This window comes from Emydura macquarii, unplaced genomic scaffold (assembly GCF_026122565.2).
Source record: "Emydura macquarii macquarii isolate MOO-44397 ecotype Brisbane River unplaced genomic scaffold, CSIRO-AGI_Emac_v2 contig_1253, whole genome shotgun sequence".
Lineage (NCBI taxonomy): Eukaryota > Metazoa > Chordata > Testudines > Chelidae > Emydura > Emydura macquarii.
This window is the reverse complement of record NW_027131390.1, coordinates 41,554,851-41,573,391: the sequence shown is the minus strand read 5'-3', so window position 1 is coordinate 41,573,391 and position 18,541 is coordinate 41,554,851. Positions and strand designations below refer to the sequence as shown.

Below are 18,541 nucleotides of genomic sequence, written 5' to 3'. Positions count from 1 at the left end.
TCCCACTATCCGGCAGGGCCTGTACCCCCATTCTTAACCCCGCCCCGGCTGTCAGTTTGCCCCTGCACAGACTCTGCTCATCCCCCGCCCCCGACTTTGCCCCAGGCCCAGCAGGGAGCCGGTGGCCATTCCCGGTCCCTGGTGGCTTCAGCAGCTGGGAGCGAGGCCGCTCGCTTGGCACAAGCCGCACCCGGTGTCGAGGCCTGCAGCAGCAGCAGCACTTTCCCGCCCGCCCCCAGCATCGCCCCGGGTGGGTCCCACCCCACCCCACCCCACCCCGGCAGGGCCCGGCTCGGGACAGGAGCTGAGCGGGCAGAGCCCGGCTGCCCGCGTCCAGCCGGAGGAGCCCCGGGAGGCCCAGGCAGGGGCCGGGCAGCGCGGGGAGAACAAAGCGGGGCCGGGCTGGGAGCGCTCGGGCTGGGGCCGGAGCCGCCCCCAGTGTGAGCCGAACCGAGCCGGGCTGGGCCAAGCCGAGCCAAGCAGCTGCTGCTCCCCGCGGCTCTGGGCCCCGGGCCAGGCGGGGACCTTCGGCAAAGCGCCTGCGGCCCCGGCCCCAGGAGGCTTCTCTGCGGCTGGGACCAACCAGCCGGGGCCTGCCCCGCCCCGCCGACACCAGCTGCGGCCGGAGAGACCGAGGTACCGCGGGCCGCCCGCGGGGAAGGAAAGGGCCGGGCCGGGCCGGGCCGGGAGGGTGAGAAATCTGGGGGCGAAGGGAGGGCGGAGCCCCTGGGCCCTGGGGAGATTGGCCCGGCTCGGGGCAGCCGGGGGGGCGGGGAGAAAAGGGAAAATGGCCCTGCTGAGCTGCCCCTTCCCTCCGCTGAACTGTATCAAATCCACTCCGGCTCGAGTCTGCCCCTTCCCCAGAGTGACCCGGAGGTGGGACCTAGGGCGCTTTGTCCGGCTTCTCTCCCCCCTGCCCGAGTGTCTCTGGTCTCTGCCCAGCTTCGCCCCTTCTGTCTGCACGGAGAATTTACAATCCCCTCGGCTCCGGAGGTTCCCGCCCCTTTATCGGCAGCGATTCGTCCTTGTTTAGGTGGGAAATTGTGGCCCCGAGTCATTCGCCAAATAGGAGGGGTTGGGGTGCAGTGTGGGGAGCCCTGAGGCACAGCTGCCTCTGGCGTGGGAGCCAGCGACAGGGTGCGGAAGAGGCACAGGAGCGGAAAGGAGGCTGCCCGACCCAGCTGCTTCCCCCCCCTTGTCCCCCAGCCCAGCTCCCCCTCAGCCACTAGCTGCCAGTCACATTCCCAGCCCTCTGGCCCATCCACCCCCTGCTCCTGTTAGAGCAGCATTGCCCAAGGCTCCCTGCTGCCCCTGTGAATGGCAGGCCAGGGGGAACCATCCCTTTCACCGTTTGCTGTAGGTTGCTGTATCATCCTATGATGGGGCAGTCGCCTCTGGAGCATGTCAGAGGAGCAGGGTGCAGGATCCCAGACCTTTTCTTCCCCCCACCCCCCCCCCGTGTCCCTGCAGGCAGCCGGCCAGCTCAGTGGGTCTTCTGTGGTTGGCCCTCTGGCTGCATCACAGTGTGTCTATGAAGCCCTCCCAGGGTATTAAAGAGTCTGACTAATAATCAGTCTATTTCCCCTTGCTACAGCTCTAGGCCTTTAAATTCAACCCTTGGTTCAGGCTCCCAATTTAGGCCTGTGCCCTTTTGGGGGTTTACACCACTTTACCTGTTGCCAGGGGAACCCAAGCCTACCCACTATTTCAGATTACAACCCAGGGACCTTGTACGCAGCAGCCATGTACTGCTTGCTCCCATTCATTGCTGCTATTTCCCTGGAGCTATACCGGGCGCCTTTTATCTGCAGCCCTATTTCAGGGCCACTATCCCTAGGTTTTTCTTTCTCATCAGGCCAGGGAAGGGTCATCTTTGCTTTATTCCTCCAGTCCCAGCCAGGTATGGACTTGCTGTGTCCCTGCAGCTCCTTTTATTTGAGCCTGCTGGGCTCTGAGTGGCTTCTTCTGTGAGGCCTGTCAAGCTAATCCCAGAGGACCCACCTTAGCTGCTTCCTTGTGCTGGGTGTAGTAGGATCGCAGGGCCTCCTGTAGGGAGCCGCAAAGGCCAGCTGCACCCTTTCAGAAATCCCCTCAAACATTCCCACTTTTCCCTCAAATTCTTCAATATCGACATGAAGCCCCCTCAGATGTTTTCTCTTTTATTAGGAAATGTTTAGTTTTTGCCCCATTTTCTCCTCAATTCTAAAATACCGATGTAAAATTCCTGAACATTTTGTCCCATTTTCTCTGTAGTTATCTATGGTTTATTATCCCCTGAGATTTTCCCCATCTAATTGTGTGATATTGACATCAAATCTCCTCTGACATTGTCCTTTTCTTAAATTCTTGAATATTGGTTGATATTAAATCCTTGCCAATTTGCACTTTTTCTCCCTAATGGTCAAATATTTATATAAAATCCTCTCAGATTTTCTCTCTTTACTTTGTATCAACTATTGATATAAAACCCCTCAAAATTTTCCACTTTCTTCTAATTTGTGACAAATTCCTCATATTTACACCCTTTTCTTTTTAATTATTCAAAAGTGATATCAAATTTCAGATTTTGCCATTTCCATATAATTAGCGTCACAGTTATGAATTATGAAGGTTGCAATGAGGTAAAATTCCCCAATAATCAACTTTCCCTCTCACATTGGAGAATTATTTGTTTCCCCCCTTATTGCCATTAATATCCACACGGTGGCTGACCAGAGTGACTTGCCCCATTCCAGCTACACATCACAGGCAGGGCCTGGCACTAACTGGGGGAACGGGATCTTCCACCTGCTAACAGAAGAGGTGGCTGGACCCTGACAAAGGTATGGGTTTCCTCAGGCAGTGCCTATTTCCAGTCATCTCTTTCTGCTACCCCCTCCCCACTGCCAGGGAACCTCCCAGCTCCACCCCCCATCCTTTGCCCTCTTGAAGTTGCCATGCCTAGAGTGTGTGAATGACAGGTGGGGAACCGTCCTTTTCTACTTATTTATTAAACATCCATGTATTCACTGACAACTTCATTAATGCAGGGCTAAGGGTGCCGAGTCTTGTGCCCTTCCAGGATGTTGAGTTCAGCACAACTCAAACCTCTGAAGTAGGAAATCCAGAGTTAAGGTACACACCTGTGCGGCCTTAACTCTGCCCCCTGGGAGCTGGCAGCAGCCACTGGGCGTTATCCGCATGCACACCACCTGCATGCACTGGGTAGGTGAAGCTATAGTGAATGGCAGAGGCGTTAGTCGGAGCAGTTGGTAGAGGCATGACTGTGATGTGAGGAATCTGGGGATTAGTTTGACAATGGGCACAGAGCTGTGAGGCGTTGTGGGTCTGAGTCCCACTGCATGAAGAAGGGAACGAGGTGTATGTGTACCTCAAGCGTCCAGTCTGGATCATTTGCACACTGAGTTGTGTGGTTTGTGCCAGCAGTGGAGCATGGGGTCTGCCTGCCATGCGGATTGTCAGCAGTGGGGTGGGATAGGAAAGCAGTGTGTGTTTAGTGATGGAGTATTGGATGGAAATCTTGTGACTGACGGAGATGCTGTTCAGTGTAGCAAGTGTGGGATTGTTTCTGGGGAGCAGGCTCCGGGTCTGAGTGTAGAAGAGCTGTCGGTTCTCCCGAAGATATAGTACTGTCCACACTGGTGCTTAGGTCGGTGTAATTTAAATCACTTAAGGACGTGGCTTATTCACACCCCTGAGTGACATAGGTTATACCAACATAAGTGCTAATGTGAACAAGCGCATAGATGTACCCTGAGTGTTTCTCAGTGCAGCAGAACCTAGAATGTCTGTTTGCAGGGAGAACCTGGGATGAATAGAGGTGTGAGATGGATAAAACCACTTCTGAAATCTCTCCAATTGCCCTTCTCGCCCTGACAGGCTGCAGAATAACATCCACATTTTGCTCCTCATTGTCCCGTCCCAGGAGAAAGGAAATGGCGTCAGTGGAGTCAGCGCAGGTAAGGGATTATCAGGGAGTTGGTGGTTGGTTCTGGCAGGAGAGAGAGGGGCAGGAAATTCACAGGAATTGAAGGTGGAAGGAGGGAGCAGGAAATACACAAAGTGAAAAAAGGGAGGGGACAGGTTGTGACCATCCTACTGGAACTGGTTGAATCTGGGGCTTACATTCCAGGACCAGACTCATGGGGATTGGGAGTGGAACTTTCTCTGTTTGTGGAACAAGAAATATCCCCCTGGCCAGAAGTGGGAAAACTTCCCAGATTCCCAGTGCTGGAGCCGGAACCTACTGATACACATCGTTATTTGCCACTCCCCCAGTCTGTGTGTCAACTGCAAACTTTATCAATGACGATTCTCTGTTCTCTTCCAGGTCATTGACAAATATGTTGAATAGCACTCAGCCATGGTTCCCCATTTACAGTTACATTTTGAGACCTATCAGTTAGCTATTTTTTAATTTCTTTAATGTGTGCAATGTTAATTTTATGTTTAATCCAAAGATCATTCTATACCAAGTCAAATGCCTTACAGAAGTCTAAGTATATTACACCAATGCTATTACCTTTATCAAAAAAGATATGCATTTAGTTTGATAGGATCTAAACCTATGTTGATTGGTATTAATTGTATAACCCTCCTCTAATTCTTTATTGGTACAATTATCAGGTGCTTCATTATCTTTCATGGTATCAATGTCAGACTGATAGCCCTATAGTTATCTGGGCCATCCCTTTTACACAATCTAAATATTGGCACAAGACTATATTTCTTCCATTCTTCTGGAGTTTTCCCAATGTTCCAAGACCTATTGAAAATCAACAGCAGTCCAGCCAGCTCTCCAACCAGTTCTTTTAAAACTCCTGGATACAAGTTTTCTAGAGCTGCTTATTTTAAAAATGTCTAACTTTAGTAGCTGCTGTTTATCATTTAACATCTTCATGCATTACTATTGGATTGGAAAGAGTGTCATTGAATTGGATTGGATTGGATTGGATTGGAAAGAGTGTCATTATCATCATCTGAATTGACTGTATCATCATTTTTTCCCCAGACACAAAACAGAAGTATTCATTGAACACTGTTGCCTTTTCTGTATTATTACTGATAATTCTATCATAGTAATGCACCAATACCATTGTTAGGATTCTTCATGTTCTTAATATAGTTTAAAAAAAATCCCTCGTATTGTTCTTAATTCTGGCCATAGATTCCCCTCCTGATCCTTTGCTTCCTGTATGAATTTGCTACAATTTGAAGGCTCTGACTTCTGTTCTTCCCTGTCAACTTCCCCTTTCCTCCATTTGTTATCTAGTGTGTGTTTATGGGGAGGGTTTGGGATTTCTACCAAGGGCCATCCCTGGACCCTGCTGGGTTCCATCTCCTGTATCAGCCTCTGGCTAGTAGGTGTGTGGTACATGTGAAGACCCTTGCTCCCTGTGTCTGCTGGCAGGGACAGGGGTCTCTCTTTCTCCCCTCATACTGATGCCTCCTGGCTGCTCTGGGCGGGGTGGCGATGGGGCTCTGCTACCGTGTCCCTCCCAGAGCCTTCATTTTACTGGCCCTGCTCTCCTGTGAATGATGGTGTTGTCAGCAGGCAGCAGGTAGTGAGTGGGCGCCTCTTGTTCTTTCAGGGGCCAGTGACCTTCGAGGAGCTGGCTGTGTACTTCACAGAGGGGGAATGGGCTCTGCTCACCTCTGGTCAGAGAGCACTCTACAGGGAGGTCATGAAGGAGAACTATGATGCTGTGGCCTCACTGGGTAAGGAGTCCTGTGCCCTGGTTAGTGGAAGCTGGGGGGTCTCTGCAGAACCTGAGTGATGATAACTCTAGACCTTGACTCAGCCCCTCATTTCTGTCAGCTTTCCATGTCCCGCTTTTTGTCTCACGTCCTTCCCCGGTATCATTTCAGGACCTGTGTGTATTTGATATTGTTGGCCATGCGGAAAAAAGTATGATTTATAAAATTTTGTGTTATTTATTCGTGTTGGATGCATTGAAACTGAATGACTCAGTAGAGCTCTCACACCTTTTCCTCCTTTGCAGGGGAATATATGCAGCTGGTCCCATTCTAGATAAAGTCTAGTACACAGAGAGGCGAACTACTTGGTGCATGGATGGCGTGACAGTCAGATGAGGCCATCTTTTGAGAAGAGAGAGTAGGAGGTGGCTCTGCAGGCATCCATGGGTGAAAGGGAAATGGGGAGCAGGGGGAGGGGAGGAGAAAACAGGGTTACTTACCAGTAACTGTTGTTCTTCGAGATGTGTTGCTCATATCCATTCCAGTATAGGTGAGTGCATGCCACCGTGCACTGGTTCCTCAAACTTTTTGCCCCTTAGCAGACCCCGTAGGGTCGGTTCAGGCGCCCCCTGGAGTACCGCGCTCATGCCGCGATACATAGGGCACCGCCGACCCTGCGGGCCCTCAGTCCCTTCTTTCTGCCAACTCTGACAGCAGGGATGGAGGGTGGGTGTGGAATGGATATGAGCAACACATCTCGAAGAACAACAGTTACTGGTAAGTAACCCTGTTTTCTACTTCGAGTGATTGCTCATATCCATTCCAATATAGGTGATTAAATAGCCATACCTTGGAGGTGGGTAGGAGTTACCGGTGAGCTGTCCTCAGCACGGCATGTCCAAATCCCGCATCCTCTCTCGCCTGCTGCACGATGGCGTAGTGGGACGTGAAGGGTGTACCGACAACCAGGTGGCAGCTTTGCAGATGTCCTGCAGGGACACCCTCTCCAGGAAGGCTGCGGAGGGGGCCTGGGCTCTGGTTGAGTGCACTGAAACAGCCCCTGGAAGCGGTACATTCGCCTGCTCGTAGCAGCACCTGATGCAGGCAGTGATCCAGGCGGAGATGCGCTGGATGGAGACAGGTGAGCCCTTCATCCGGTCCGCCACTGCCTCAAACAGCTGCGTAGACTTCCGGAACAGCCGCGTCCTTTCAATGTAGTAGGCCAGGGCCTATCTCACGTCCAGCAAATGCCATCTCCGCTCCTCCTCCGACCCGTGCGGTTTTGGGAAAAACATGGGGAGGAAGATATCTTGATTATAGTGGAACTGGGAGACCACCTTAGGCAGGAATGCTGGATGGGGTCTCAACTGCACTTTATCCTTATAAAAGACGGTATTGGGGAGCTCCAAGGTCAAAGCTCTTATCTCAGAGACCCTCCTAGCCGATGTAATGGCCACCAAGAAGGCTACCTTCCATGAGAGGACGAGCAGTGGGCATGTAGCCATGGGCTCGAAAGGGGGTCCCGTTAGTCTAGCGAGGACCAGGTTCAAGTCCCAGGGAGGCACCGGTCATGGACCTGCGGGTGAAGCCTCTCCACTCCCTTGAGGAACTTCACCAACATAGGGTGGGAAAACAACGACCGTCTCTCCATCGGCTGGTGGAAGGCCAAGATGGCCGCCAGGTGCCTCCTCAGGGATGCCAGTGCTAAACCCTGAAGCTTCAGGTGGAGCAAATATTCCAGGATCGCCTGTATAGGCAAGCCACTAGGTGGGATGCCGCGGGACTCTGCCCACCAGGTAAACCGTTTCCACTTGGCCCGGTACACATCCTGAGTGGAAGGTTTTCTGCTGCCCAGCAGAATCTGTTGGACCTGCACCGAACAGGCTCTTTCTCCCTCCGTCAGCCACAGAGTCTCCAGGCCATCAGGTGGAGCAAGTTCAGGTCCGGGTGCAGCAAGCGACCCTGGTCCTGGGAGAGCAGGTCGTAACGCCTCGTTAGCTCCACAGGCGGGGCGATGGATAGATCCAGCAGCATACTGAACCAATGCTGTCTCAGCCAGGCTGGGGCAATCAGTATCATGTCCGCTCTGTCCCTCTTGATTTTCAAGAGGACCTTGGGCAGGAGCGGAATGGGGGGGAAAATGCATACATGAGGGTCCCCATCCAGTCTATAAGGAACATGTCGGAGATGGAGCCCGGCTCGCGACCCCGGAGCGAGCAGAACCTCGGGCACTTCCTGTTCCAGGATGATGCGAACAGGTCCAGTTGGGGAACACCCCATTGCGGAAAATAAAAGTTATCATCTCCGGGTGTAGTGACCAGTCGTGTCGGGGTAGAAACGACCTGCTGAGGTGGTCTGCCTCGTTGTTCCTGACCCCCGGAAGATGAGAGGCAGATATATGGAAGTCGTGCTTCACCGCAAAGTCCCAAAGTCGAATGGCCTCCTGGCAAAGGGCTGAGGAGCCCAGCCCCTCCCCCCCGCCTGTTCATGTAGAATATGGCCGCTGTGTTGTCCGTGAGGACCTGCACCATCCTGCCCCTCAGGAACCTGAGGAATACTTTGCAGGCCAGCTGTACTGCCCTGAGCTCCCGGACGTTGATATGGAGGCTCTTTTCCTCCTCCGACCAGAGCCCCTGGGTGCTCAGGTCGGTGCTGATGTGGGCCCCCCACCCGACATCCAAAGCGTCCGTGATTAGGGTGACAGATGGGGCCAGATCCCAGAACGGGACCCCCCTCAGTACTTCCCTGGGGATCCTCCATTAGTTCAGGGAGGTCAGGACCTGTGGGTGAACCGTGACCACCCTGTTTAGGGAATGGCGGGCTGGTGCATACACCAAGGCTAACGACGCCTGGAGAGGCCTGAGTTTGAGGCGAGCCAGCCTCACCACATACGTACATGCCGCCATGTGTCCCAACAGCTGCTGGCGGTGCCTGACTGTTGTCTTGGGGGACCTGTGGAGTTGATCAATTATGGCGGCTATCATCTGGAAGCGAGGCTGTGGGAGGAAGGCTCTGGCATTCTATGCACTGCACGGGGTAAGAGTGGATTTCTGCTCGTTTATGAGCAGCCCCAGTCTGGTGTATGTCACAGAGGTGAGGGCTAGGCTGTTCAGAACGTGGGCCCTGGATCTGCCCCGAATCAGCCAGTCGAACAGGTAGGGGAAGATCTGCACCCCTCTGTGGCGCAAATGGGCCGCTACCACTGCCATGCATTTTGTAAAGACCCTGAGGGCAGACGAGAGCCCAAAGGGGAGGGATGAGAACTGGTAATGGCAGCCAGCTACCATAAACCTGAGGAAGTGCCTGTGGCTGGGAAGGATGGAAATGAGGAAGTATGCATCCCTCAGGTCGAGGGCGGCATACCAATCTCCTGGATCCAGAGCAGGGATGATGGAGGCTAGGGAGACCATGCGAAACCTGAGACGCCTGATAAACTTGTTTAGTCGGCAGAGATCTAATATGGGTCTCAGGCCCCCTTTTGCTTTGGGAATGAGAAAATACCTGGAGTAAAATCCCCTCCCTATTTCCTGTGGAGGAACCGCTCCCACCCCCCCACCCCCCCTGAGGCGGAGGAGGGAAACAACCTCCTGCTGCGAAAGGAGTTGCTCGTGAGAGGGGTCCCTGAAGAGGGACGGGGTGGGGGGGGGAATCTGGGGGGAAAGCTGTAAATTGGAGGGCATATCCCCTGAGGACTACACTGAGGACCCCAACGGTCTGATGTAATAGCTTGCCACTCGGTATAGTAGGGTCTGAGCCTCTCCGCAAACGGGAGGTGCGGATCCAGGAGAGAGGTATCGGTGCCACGCTTGGGCGCACTCTCAAAACTGTTTCCTGGGTTTTGGCCCCTTAGAGGGCCCTTGCTGGGGGGCCCCGGAAGATCCCGGGTGGTCGCGGCGCCCAAACCCCCTGTTCCTATCACAGCCCCTACGAGGCTGTGATGGTTTGGGTGATCGCCTAGGGGGAGGTTGGGCCTGGTGCTGAGGCTGCGGCCCAGACTGGCGCGTCGAGCCCTGGGGGGTGTAAAGGCCCAAAGAGCGGAGGGTCGCCCTAGAGTCCTTCAGGGCGTGCAGCTTCTCATCTGTTCAGTCCGAGAACAGACCTGCCCCATCCTGGGATAGCCCTGAAGACTGCAGCCATGAGCAGTGGTGCATGGCAATCGTGGAGGCCATGGCTCTGCTGGCGTTGTCCGCAGAGTTGCTAGCAGTCTGTAAGGCCGCTGCTGCCACCATGGCGCCCTCTTCCAGTACCGTGGCAAAGTCCGCCGCTTGGTCCTGGTACAGGCCCCCTGCAAACCTCCTCAATGAGTTCCATAGGTTCAGGTTATAGCGACCCATGAGTGCCTGGTGGTTCGCTATTCACAACTTCATGGTCCCTGTGGAGTAGACCTTGCGGCCAAACAGGTCTAGTTTCTTGTTCTCCTTATTTTTAGGCATGGTGCCCTGTCCACCTTGCCTATCCCTTTGGTTGGCTGCGTCAACCACCAGGGTCCCAGGTGCTGGGTGTGTGTACAAGAACTCAAACCCCTCCTGTGGCACATAATATTTCTTTTCGGCGCCCTTAGATGTAGGGACAATCGAGGCAGGGGTTTGCCAGAGAGCCTTGGCCAACTTCAGGACTCTCTCGTGGACATGCAGGGCCACCCTGGACGGTCCCGCTGACCCAGCTACCCCAAAGAGGGGGTCTTCCTCCTCTGAGAGCTCCCTCAGTTCCAGGTTGAGGTTGCTTGCCACCCTCTTTAGGAGCTCCTGGTGAGCTCTAAAATCTGGCAGGGGTGCCCTATGGTCCCTGGCGGTCGCCTCGTCAGGGGAGGAGAAGAAGGATTGTGGAAGGGCCCCAGTAGAGGGTCCCTCCTCAGGGTCTGAATCCTCCTCAGAGGAATGGCCCTTGTCTGACTGAGTAGGCGGGGGAGATGCCAGTTGGGCCACTGACGACGGGATTGAGACCGTACCTTGCCCCATCTGGGCCCCCCATTGCCCCCAGTATGGCCACTGCCATGGTCCTTGAGGCCATCCTGGTGACGGCACAGGTGCTGGCTGCGGCGCGTCCAGTCGGCGAGCACAGGACCCCGAGCCGCTGGAGCGGTGCTGGCGGTGTCTATGGCTCCTGCCTGCCCTCGTCGAGGATCTACTGCACTGGACTGCGGTCCGGGGATCGGGACCGGTGCTGAGGCGAGGGACTTGGTGCCAAGGAGCTGCGCGAGGCAGGACTGTAACGACGTTGCCTCGAGTGGGACCTTTCCGGTGCCGTGGCTCGTTGACGGTGCTGTGGTGCAGAGGAGCTTGATGACCTGGAGTCGGAGCTGGGAGGGGAGCCCGCACACTCTACCCTCTCTGACCGTCTGGGGGGAGACTTCGACTCTTGTCTCTGCCACCCACCGGGGCCACCCAGCGCGGGTTTACCCTGAGACACCGGTCCCTACGCCCTCGGCCGAGGGGGGGACGGAGGCGTGGGCTTGCCCATGAGGGCGCGTGCTGCAGCGAATGCCTCTGGCGTCGACGGCCCTTGCAGGGGCGCTCCCCCACCCCCAGGAGTCGGGGGAGGCTCCCTGTGTGGAGATGCAGGTGCCGGAGTAACCTCAATGGCCCGTGGCTGGTGCATCTCTTGACTCCCCCCAGGCCGTGGCCGCGGTGCGGGGGAGTCCTGGTGCTCGGTGCCCTGGCGCTTCTTCTTCTTTGGCACCGGTGACTTGTGACAGGTCGGCTCCGGTGCCGGTGGAGCACTCTGCACCGAGGAGACGCTCAGTGCCATGGGCAAACGCGCTGGTTCAGAATCCGGGCAGAGCGCAGACTCCATCAGAATAGCCTTTAAGCGCGCGTCTCGTTCTTTTTGCGTGCGTGGCTTGAAGGCTTTGCAAATCCTGCACTTGTCCTTATGGTGCTGCTCTCCCAAACAGCGGAGGCAGCGGTCGTGAGGGTCGCTCACGGGGGACGGGGATGGGTTTGCCGCAAGCGGCGCAGGACTTGAATCCTGCTGTGCCAGGCACGGCCCAACAGTAAGCCCCTAAAGGCTTCTTATCTAATCTAATGCTAACTATACTACTTAACAACTAATTAACTCTAAATGTTTATAAAGAACAGTTCAACAGGGAAAGCTACTTGCTTGTAAGGCAAGAGGCAAGACGTTCCAGTAACCGTCACGGGCGGAAAGAAGGAATTGAGGGCCCGCAGGGTTGGCGGTGCCCTATGTATCGCGGCATGAGCGTGGTACTCCAGGGGGTGCCTGAGCTGACCCTACAGGGTCTGCTAAGGGGAAAAAAGTTCCGGGAACCAGTGCACAGTGGCGCGCACTCACCTATATTGGAATGGATATGAGTAATCACTCGAAGTAGAAGAGGAGTTTGATATTGCTTGGTGCCGGGACAAGGGGAGGGCGAGAGCGGTGAGAGGACGAGGAAGCGTGAGGGGAGGGTCAGAGCTCAGGAGGAGCAGGGAGGCATGGGATAGTGAGAGAGGAGAAGAGAACAGAAGAAGCGGGTGCTCCAGGGGCACCAGGAGGTGGGGTGGGCGGAGAGCCGGGCGGGAAGGGAAGGGGAGTGTGGAGGAAGGGCACCCAGGAAGTGGGCACAGTGGTTCAATGGGAAGGAGAAGAAGTTTTGGGGATCTACCCCTGCTGCAGCACAAATGTGCACTTCATCAATGATGTCACAGGGTGGTAGTGAGAGTTCTGGGCACTCACCAGGTCCTGTTCCCCTCCCACCTCCATCTGCAGCAGCCATGGCCTCTCTTCCCTCCAGGCTCCTGGGATCTTGTAGCCAGTCGCTTCCGAGGCCACGTGGCACCAGGTGTTCTTATTTCTCACATTCTCCTTTGCCTGAGGAATTAGTCTCTTGCTCCTGAATTATAGTGTCTAATTCCCCAGCCTTCCTCACACGCAGGGGGATTTTAATACTCCCTCATACAGCACCTGACTGACTAGATTCCCTAATTCCCCCAAACCCGCTTGTCTGATGTCACAGGTCTGGGGGAGGTCTGCTCAAGGAATGCATTCTCAGGTACCTGGCCTCTAGCCGTTCCCTACCTGTGGGCTGGGACATATGTGGCTCTGAACCTTGACCAGGGTTTGAGGCTTGCAGACCCTTTGCACTTCATTGCATTCACTTGACTAAAGTCCAGCCCCTGTGCTTTGCTTTCTCTCCAAGGGCTCTGGCCAGGGTATGTGTGGCGGACATGGAAATTTTGGTAATATTTCTATTATTTCAGTAGATGCCTCAGGTTTCCTCTGTATTTGGTATTGCTCTGCTCGGAGTGTGAAGAGCTGTAGCAGGGTGATATGAATGTCTCATTAAGGGACTGACTGGGACTAACCCATATCAATGGAAGACCCTACAGAGTCCATAGAAACCCCCAGGTCTGAACACTTGACACTGATCAAAGGGGAACTTCCAGCTTGTCTGGGTGGAGCACACATGAACTCAGCCTGTTTTCAGCAGCAGGAGGAACTGGGCTCACAGAGACAGGAAGCTTTCCTGGAACTAGACAAAGGGACAGACACAGGGAAAGGAGACCAAGGCGGTTCCTATAGCAGCATATCTCAAGGGCATTGGCCAGCATGGATTATGTCTTAACCTTTGCTTCTCTGTGCTATGATAAGGACTTGACGATGCTGTGTTCCAGACCCTACTGTTTGTGAAAAGGCTGCCAGGTGTCTCTGCAGATACTGGTTGGGTGCGTTAATCCCTGAAGAGTGGAACAGTCTCTGACCAGGAGTCTATCTCAGCGGGACTTGCTGGGCACAGCTCATGGAGTGCTGGACACCAGAGGATCAGTGTCGGAGGCAATGAGGTGGTGTGGCTACCCTGAAGGAAGAGTGGGAACCTTGGGGGATTGGCACACTGAAGGGGATCATTGAAGGGACTGTTTCAAAGCTGGGATATAGGACAGACCCTGAGGATCCATGACGGTGGTATTCTGAATGCAACAGAATTTTGCAGTAAGCGACTTGCATCAGTAAAAACAAGATTAGTCAAAGGAAACAGTAAAAAAGTGTCATATATCCAGCCCCATCAGAAGAGCATCACAGAGCTGTGCGTGGGAGAGGGTTAAGTGTTGGGAAGCTAAACCAGGCTCAGCTAATTGCATGGCTAGAGAAGGATGATCAGATATCAAGGTCCAAAACCAGGTGGGATTTTGAGAGAGTCCCAAGGCCACAGAGGCACGTGCTGCAGCAGCAGGGGAATATTCTGACGATCCAGTTCCCCCTTTCCTAGAGTTGAGGCAGTGGGAGTTGGAGCTGAAAGCAAAGGACCTTAAGAGAGTGGAACAGAAACTTGCAGACCACAAAATGGAGCGAGGTGATTGAGAGAAAAAGGGGAAACATGAGGAAGAGCAGCGGAAAAGCCAGGACAAGTAGTGACAGCATGAGAGAGAGGTATGGAGAGGCAGAGAAGCAAGACGTCCCATGGAGGGATGTATCGTGGCATCCTCTTGCCATCACTCTCTTCGGTGCCCCTCTGGACCACAAAGGACACAGAGACTCTCAAGCTTGCAGTCACCAGTGGTTTATTTACAACATGCACAAGAGTCTCCCACCACCATACAGAGCCTTGTCTGGGCCAGCCGTCGCTGGGGCTGCTCAGGGTCTAGGGAGACAGACACCACCTCTGCACTCCTCCCAACTCCTTTCCCCTCTGACCTCCCCCAACTCTCTGGGGCCTGGCCTATAAACCTTGCTGGGCCAGCAGGGCACATGCAGCTCATGGCCTAATCAAACCCTGGGGAGGCTGCTCAGCCTGTGCCTCTGCACAGCTGCCTCCCCTCAGGCAGTCAAGCCCCAGCCCAGCTACTCGCTCTGTTGCCCCTGAGCTAGCTACACTAGCGTGGCAGGGGGCTGGCCAGGGGTTCACCCCCCAGCACTCTGTCACAAGGGATAAGTGGGGAGACACCACACAAAGCCAGTTCCCTGGAGAGTCTAGATACCGAATGGTTGGCCCAGTTTAAGGAAAGGGGATATAGATGCCTACCTCACTGCCTTTGAGAAGTCTTGTGATGGGAACCAGGTTGATCCTGTGGACCGGCTCTGCTCTCTTGCCTCTTACTTGCTCCCAAAGTGAGGGAGGTATGTAGCCAGGTAGATGGAGTTGATACTGGGGACTATGAACACTTCAAAAGGGCTCTGCTGCTTAAGCTTGAATTGACAACTGTGGCTTAGAGGGAAAGGTTTTGGGATGTGCAGAAGACCCAGGGTGTGATATATATGGAAGCTACCTCCCTGGTGGTAAAATATCTCGGCAAAGGGGGTAAAGGTGCAGGTTCCACTACACTGGAAAGTTTATATGACCTGGTGAGGTTAAAGCAATTCAATGAGACCTGTTTCCACAAGCTTAAAATGTGGATAGTGGACAAGAAGCCTAAGGATCTGTGCAGCGCAGTCCAGTTGGCAGATAAGTTTGGGGACAGGAAGACCCATGGTGAGAAATACCAAAGAGAAACTGGACCTAGTATGGGACCAAAAGGAGGGAGTCACACAAGGAAGCGCCAGAAATGGGATTCAGATAAATCCAAACCAAGGTAGAGAGCCAATGCAGGCAGAACACCTGTAAGGGATCCCTAAGATCTGAAGTGTAGCATCTGTATGAAACAGAGCATAAATAGGTGTACTGCTCAAGACTAGAGAACATGGGGTTTTTCCAGGACCAAGGACTGCATATTCCTCCTCCTGTGTCTTTTGCTCCCTGTCACATCACCCTTGGTGGGAAGTTCGAGGGGGTAACAAGTGGAATGGGGCACCCCGCACGAGTGCAGGCGAGAAGACTGTCTCCTCGGCCCTGCACGTCCACGGCCTATCGGCTGTCTCCCATGACGGGTAACACGGTCTAGTGATTAGAGCTAATAACTGCTCTCAGGTCAGGGCAGTACGGCCTAGGGGCCAGAGTCCATGGTCACCCTCGGGTCAGGGCAGCATGCTCTGGCAGTCCGTTGGGGTCATGGGGCACCCCCTTTGGGGGTTTGGCACCTAGGGCAGGTGCCCGGAGTAGGAGCTCTGGCCCTCCCTACTCCTCTGAGCCCCAGCCCAGGGCCCTATTGATGTCGGGTAGCCTGACACTGGGTCAGCGGGGATCCTCCCGAAACATGCTAACCAGTGCCTCTCTCCACCCTCGGTTACACCATGCCAGCCCCTGGGGCTACTTCCTACCCAATCATTGATAGGGTCGTCCCTCAGGCCTCCGGGTTCCCCTTTCTGCCCAGTTGCCGCCCACGTCTGCCCTGGATTGTGGAGCCCCCTGGTGAAGGCATCTCCTTGGGTGTCTGGCTCTGGGCTGCCGACGAAGGGTGGCTGGTCTCCATCAAGGTCTCCTGGGTTCCTGACTCCCACCCTTAGGGGCTGAAGCGGCTCCTGCACACCTCCTCGATGGTCAGCCTAGAATGAGCTGGGCTGCTCCTTTTTATGCTAGGGCAGCAGTTGGAGTATGCCCAGCAGGGTCTGGGGGGTGGGACTTCCGCTGCCCATAGAGTCGGCTTAACTCCTTGAGTGCAGGGTAAGTCCACCCCGTCACACTCCCCTAGAGTGATAAACAAGACATGCTGATTGACACTTCCTCTCTGAGTGCTTGATTATAATGCAACTAGCAGTGCCTGCCAAGGTGAGTATGGCCTACTGGGATGGGGGAAATGGGGAGGGAATTGCTGGGGTGCATAAAACTGGGTATAGGACAGCGGGACTGAATTTACCCCATTTACCCCAGGAGAGGTTGGTTTTAGCTGATATCTCACTCCTGAGGGTGACAAAGACAGAGAGAGAACAGCCGCTGCTGGCATCCTGAAGTTGTCTGGTCCCGTATGCCACTAGCTTGTTGAAGGCAATGGTGCCTGCTGAAGTTATTGCCATATGGTGTGGGAAAGTGTCCTACCGCAGAGAAAGAAATAAGGCTGCCATCCCTAGGAGCCTTCGGGAGAGGATTACAGTGCATCTCCATGGAAATTTCTTCAAGGTCTCTCAGGAGGATTCAAAGGACATCCCAGTGTACATAAACAAACTGCTCTGCACAGTCCCCCCTGCTTAAATCTAGAGGGGAATGAAAAGCAGATAACAGCTTTGCCTCTCTGTTGTTCCACTGCCTTTCTAGCATGAATTAATTAATGAAAAATAGGTAGCTGTGTCCTGATAAGTTGGGGGAATCATCACTGTAATGGAAATAAATGTAAACACTTACCTGAGGTTCCTTCCCCTGCATCACACTCACCGGTGCTCGCGAGCAGAGACTGGCTAGACTGCAGTGGGGTCAAAAACAGGTCCCGGCCCCTGGCAGAGCTGGTTGCCTGTCCCCCATATTCTTCTCTCCTCATTCACATTCTCCTCGCTGTTCGTGGCAGGGGCCTGTGACTCGGGGTTCTCAGGGGTATATACAATGGTATATGAGGTCATGGTGGGGTCTTAGCCAAGTATGGCGTGTGGCTCTTTCTGAAAGCATCAGGTCTGCGGCTCAGCATCCAGTCAATGGAATGCCTGCTGCAGTTCCTTGGCTTTCACATGGCGCTGCTGGTCCTGGTCATAGCCCTTCTCCTGCATCCTCCAAGTTATCTGCTTGTAGACGTCAATGTCTCTCTGGCTGTTTTGGAACAGTGCATGCATAGCCTCTTCTCTGCACACGCCCAGGAGATCCAATATCTTGTGTCTACTCCAGGCTGGAGCATGGCTGGAGTGTGTGACTGGGGCTTTAAGGTGTGTGTGTGGGGAGGAGGGGGCTTCTTGTCTATGTGACCCTTGGGCAGGGGAATTCACTACTGTGACCAGAGTAGTCAGTGGTGGGCATTGTGGGACAGAGGCTGGAGGACTGTTATGGTCAAAATAGGTAACGCAGTGTCTACACTCCTGCAGCATTGACCTATGTTTATCGACCAGGGCTTCACACTGCTCAGACAGGTGATGTCACTGTGCTGGCACTTCTGTCAGTGGGAGACAACTTTACGTGTGGACATGTGCACAGCTAGGTCAATGCCAGGCGGGTTATGTCAACCTAATTTTGTAGCGTAGAACAGGCCTGTAAATCCTGTGAGCGCACTGGTATGTAACAGGTGGAGAGTGAGACACTGTAAATGAACTACAGGGTGGTATCTATACAAGAAAAGGTCCCTGAGCAGTCTGTGCAAAGCAAAGAGGACAGCATAGGGGTGCCCAATCACATGTGGGGGCTTGTCATGTCCATCCCAGGTTCCACCTTCCATGTGGCTTTTCAGCCTGTTCAGTCTTCCCCCATTTCTTGGGCTTCTGAGCATCTTTTAACCTGCTCCTCTAGCCCAAGCCTGCTCCATAGGTCCGGGGGGGGGGCAGTGTTACCTGTGCCCAACAGTGTCCTTTAATTCTGTCAGACCCAGAGTGGGGTGTACACCCCATCACAGTTAAATACAATAGTATCAAGATAGGCCTGTGTTCATCATGTGTGTCTCTCTACCATTACATTGTTCACTCTGCCCCTGTATTCTAACCCTTCCCCCACCCCATTGTCTGTCTTGTCTATTTATACTGTAAATTCCTCAGGGCATGGACCGTTACTACTCTGTGTTCATACAATACCGAGAACAATGGGGGCCCATTTTTTATTGGCCCTTAGGCACTACTGTAATGAACATGAACAATTATAACTGTCCTGTTCCTTGTAGCCAAGGAATCTGGCCTCGGGATGCTTAAAAATGAGCTTAGGGTAAAATCATGGAATACAAGTATCACACAAATTCAACTGATCTCGCTCGTTTTTGTTCTCTTACACAGGGTTTTCAATTTCCAAACCAGATGTGATTTCCCAGCTGGAACGAGGGGATGAGCTGTGGGTCCCAGATCTCCAGGGCTCCGAGGAAAGAGAGATCCAGAGAGGGGCCTGTACAGGTGAGGCATCAGTTAAACCAACTCA

The 18,541-nt window shown here is 53.9% G+C and overlaps 1 protein-coding gene across 1 annotated transcript in view; it reads left to right on the top strand.

Annotated features, from left to right (window-relative positions):
- The first annotated feature begins 326 nt into the window (after positions 1-326).
- Positions 327-18,541, top strand: part of LOC137153367 (zinc finger protein 829-like) — a 39,728-nt gene continuing 21,513 nt past the window's right edge. The window contains exons 1-4 of the mRNA XM_067548609.1: positions 327-636; positions 3,880-3,959; positions 5,592-5,718; positions 18,403-18,516. Coding sequence (XP_067404710.1) covers positions 3,936-3,959; positions 5,592-5,718; positions 18,403-18,516 — 265 coding nt within the window. The 5' untranslated portion in view covers positions 327-636; positions 3,880-3,935. The remainder of the gene's footprint in view (positions 637-3,879; positions 3,960-5,591; positions 5,719-18,402; positions 18,517-18,541) is intronic.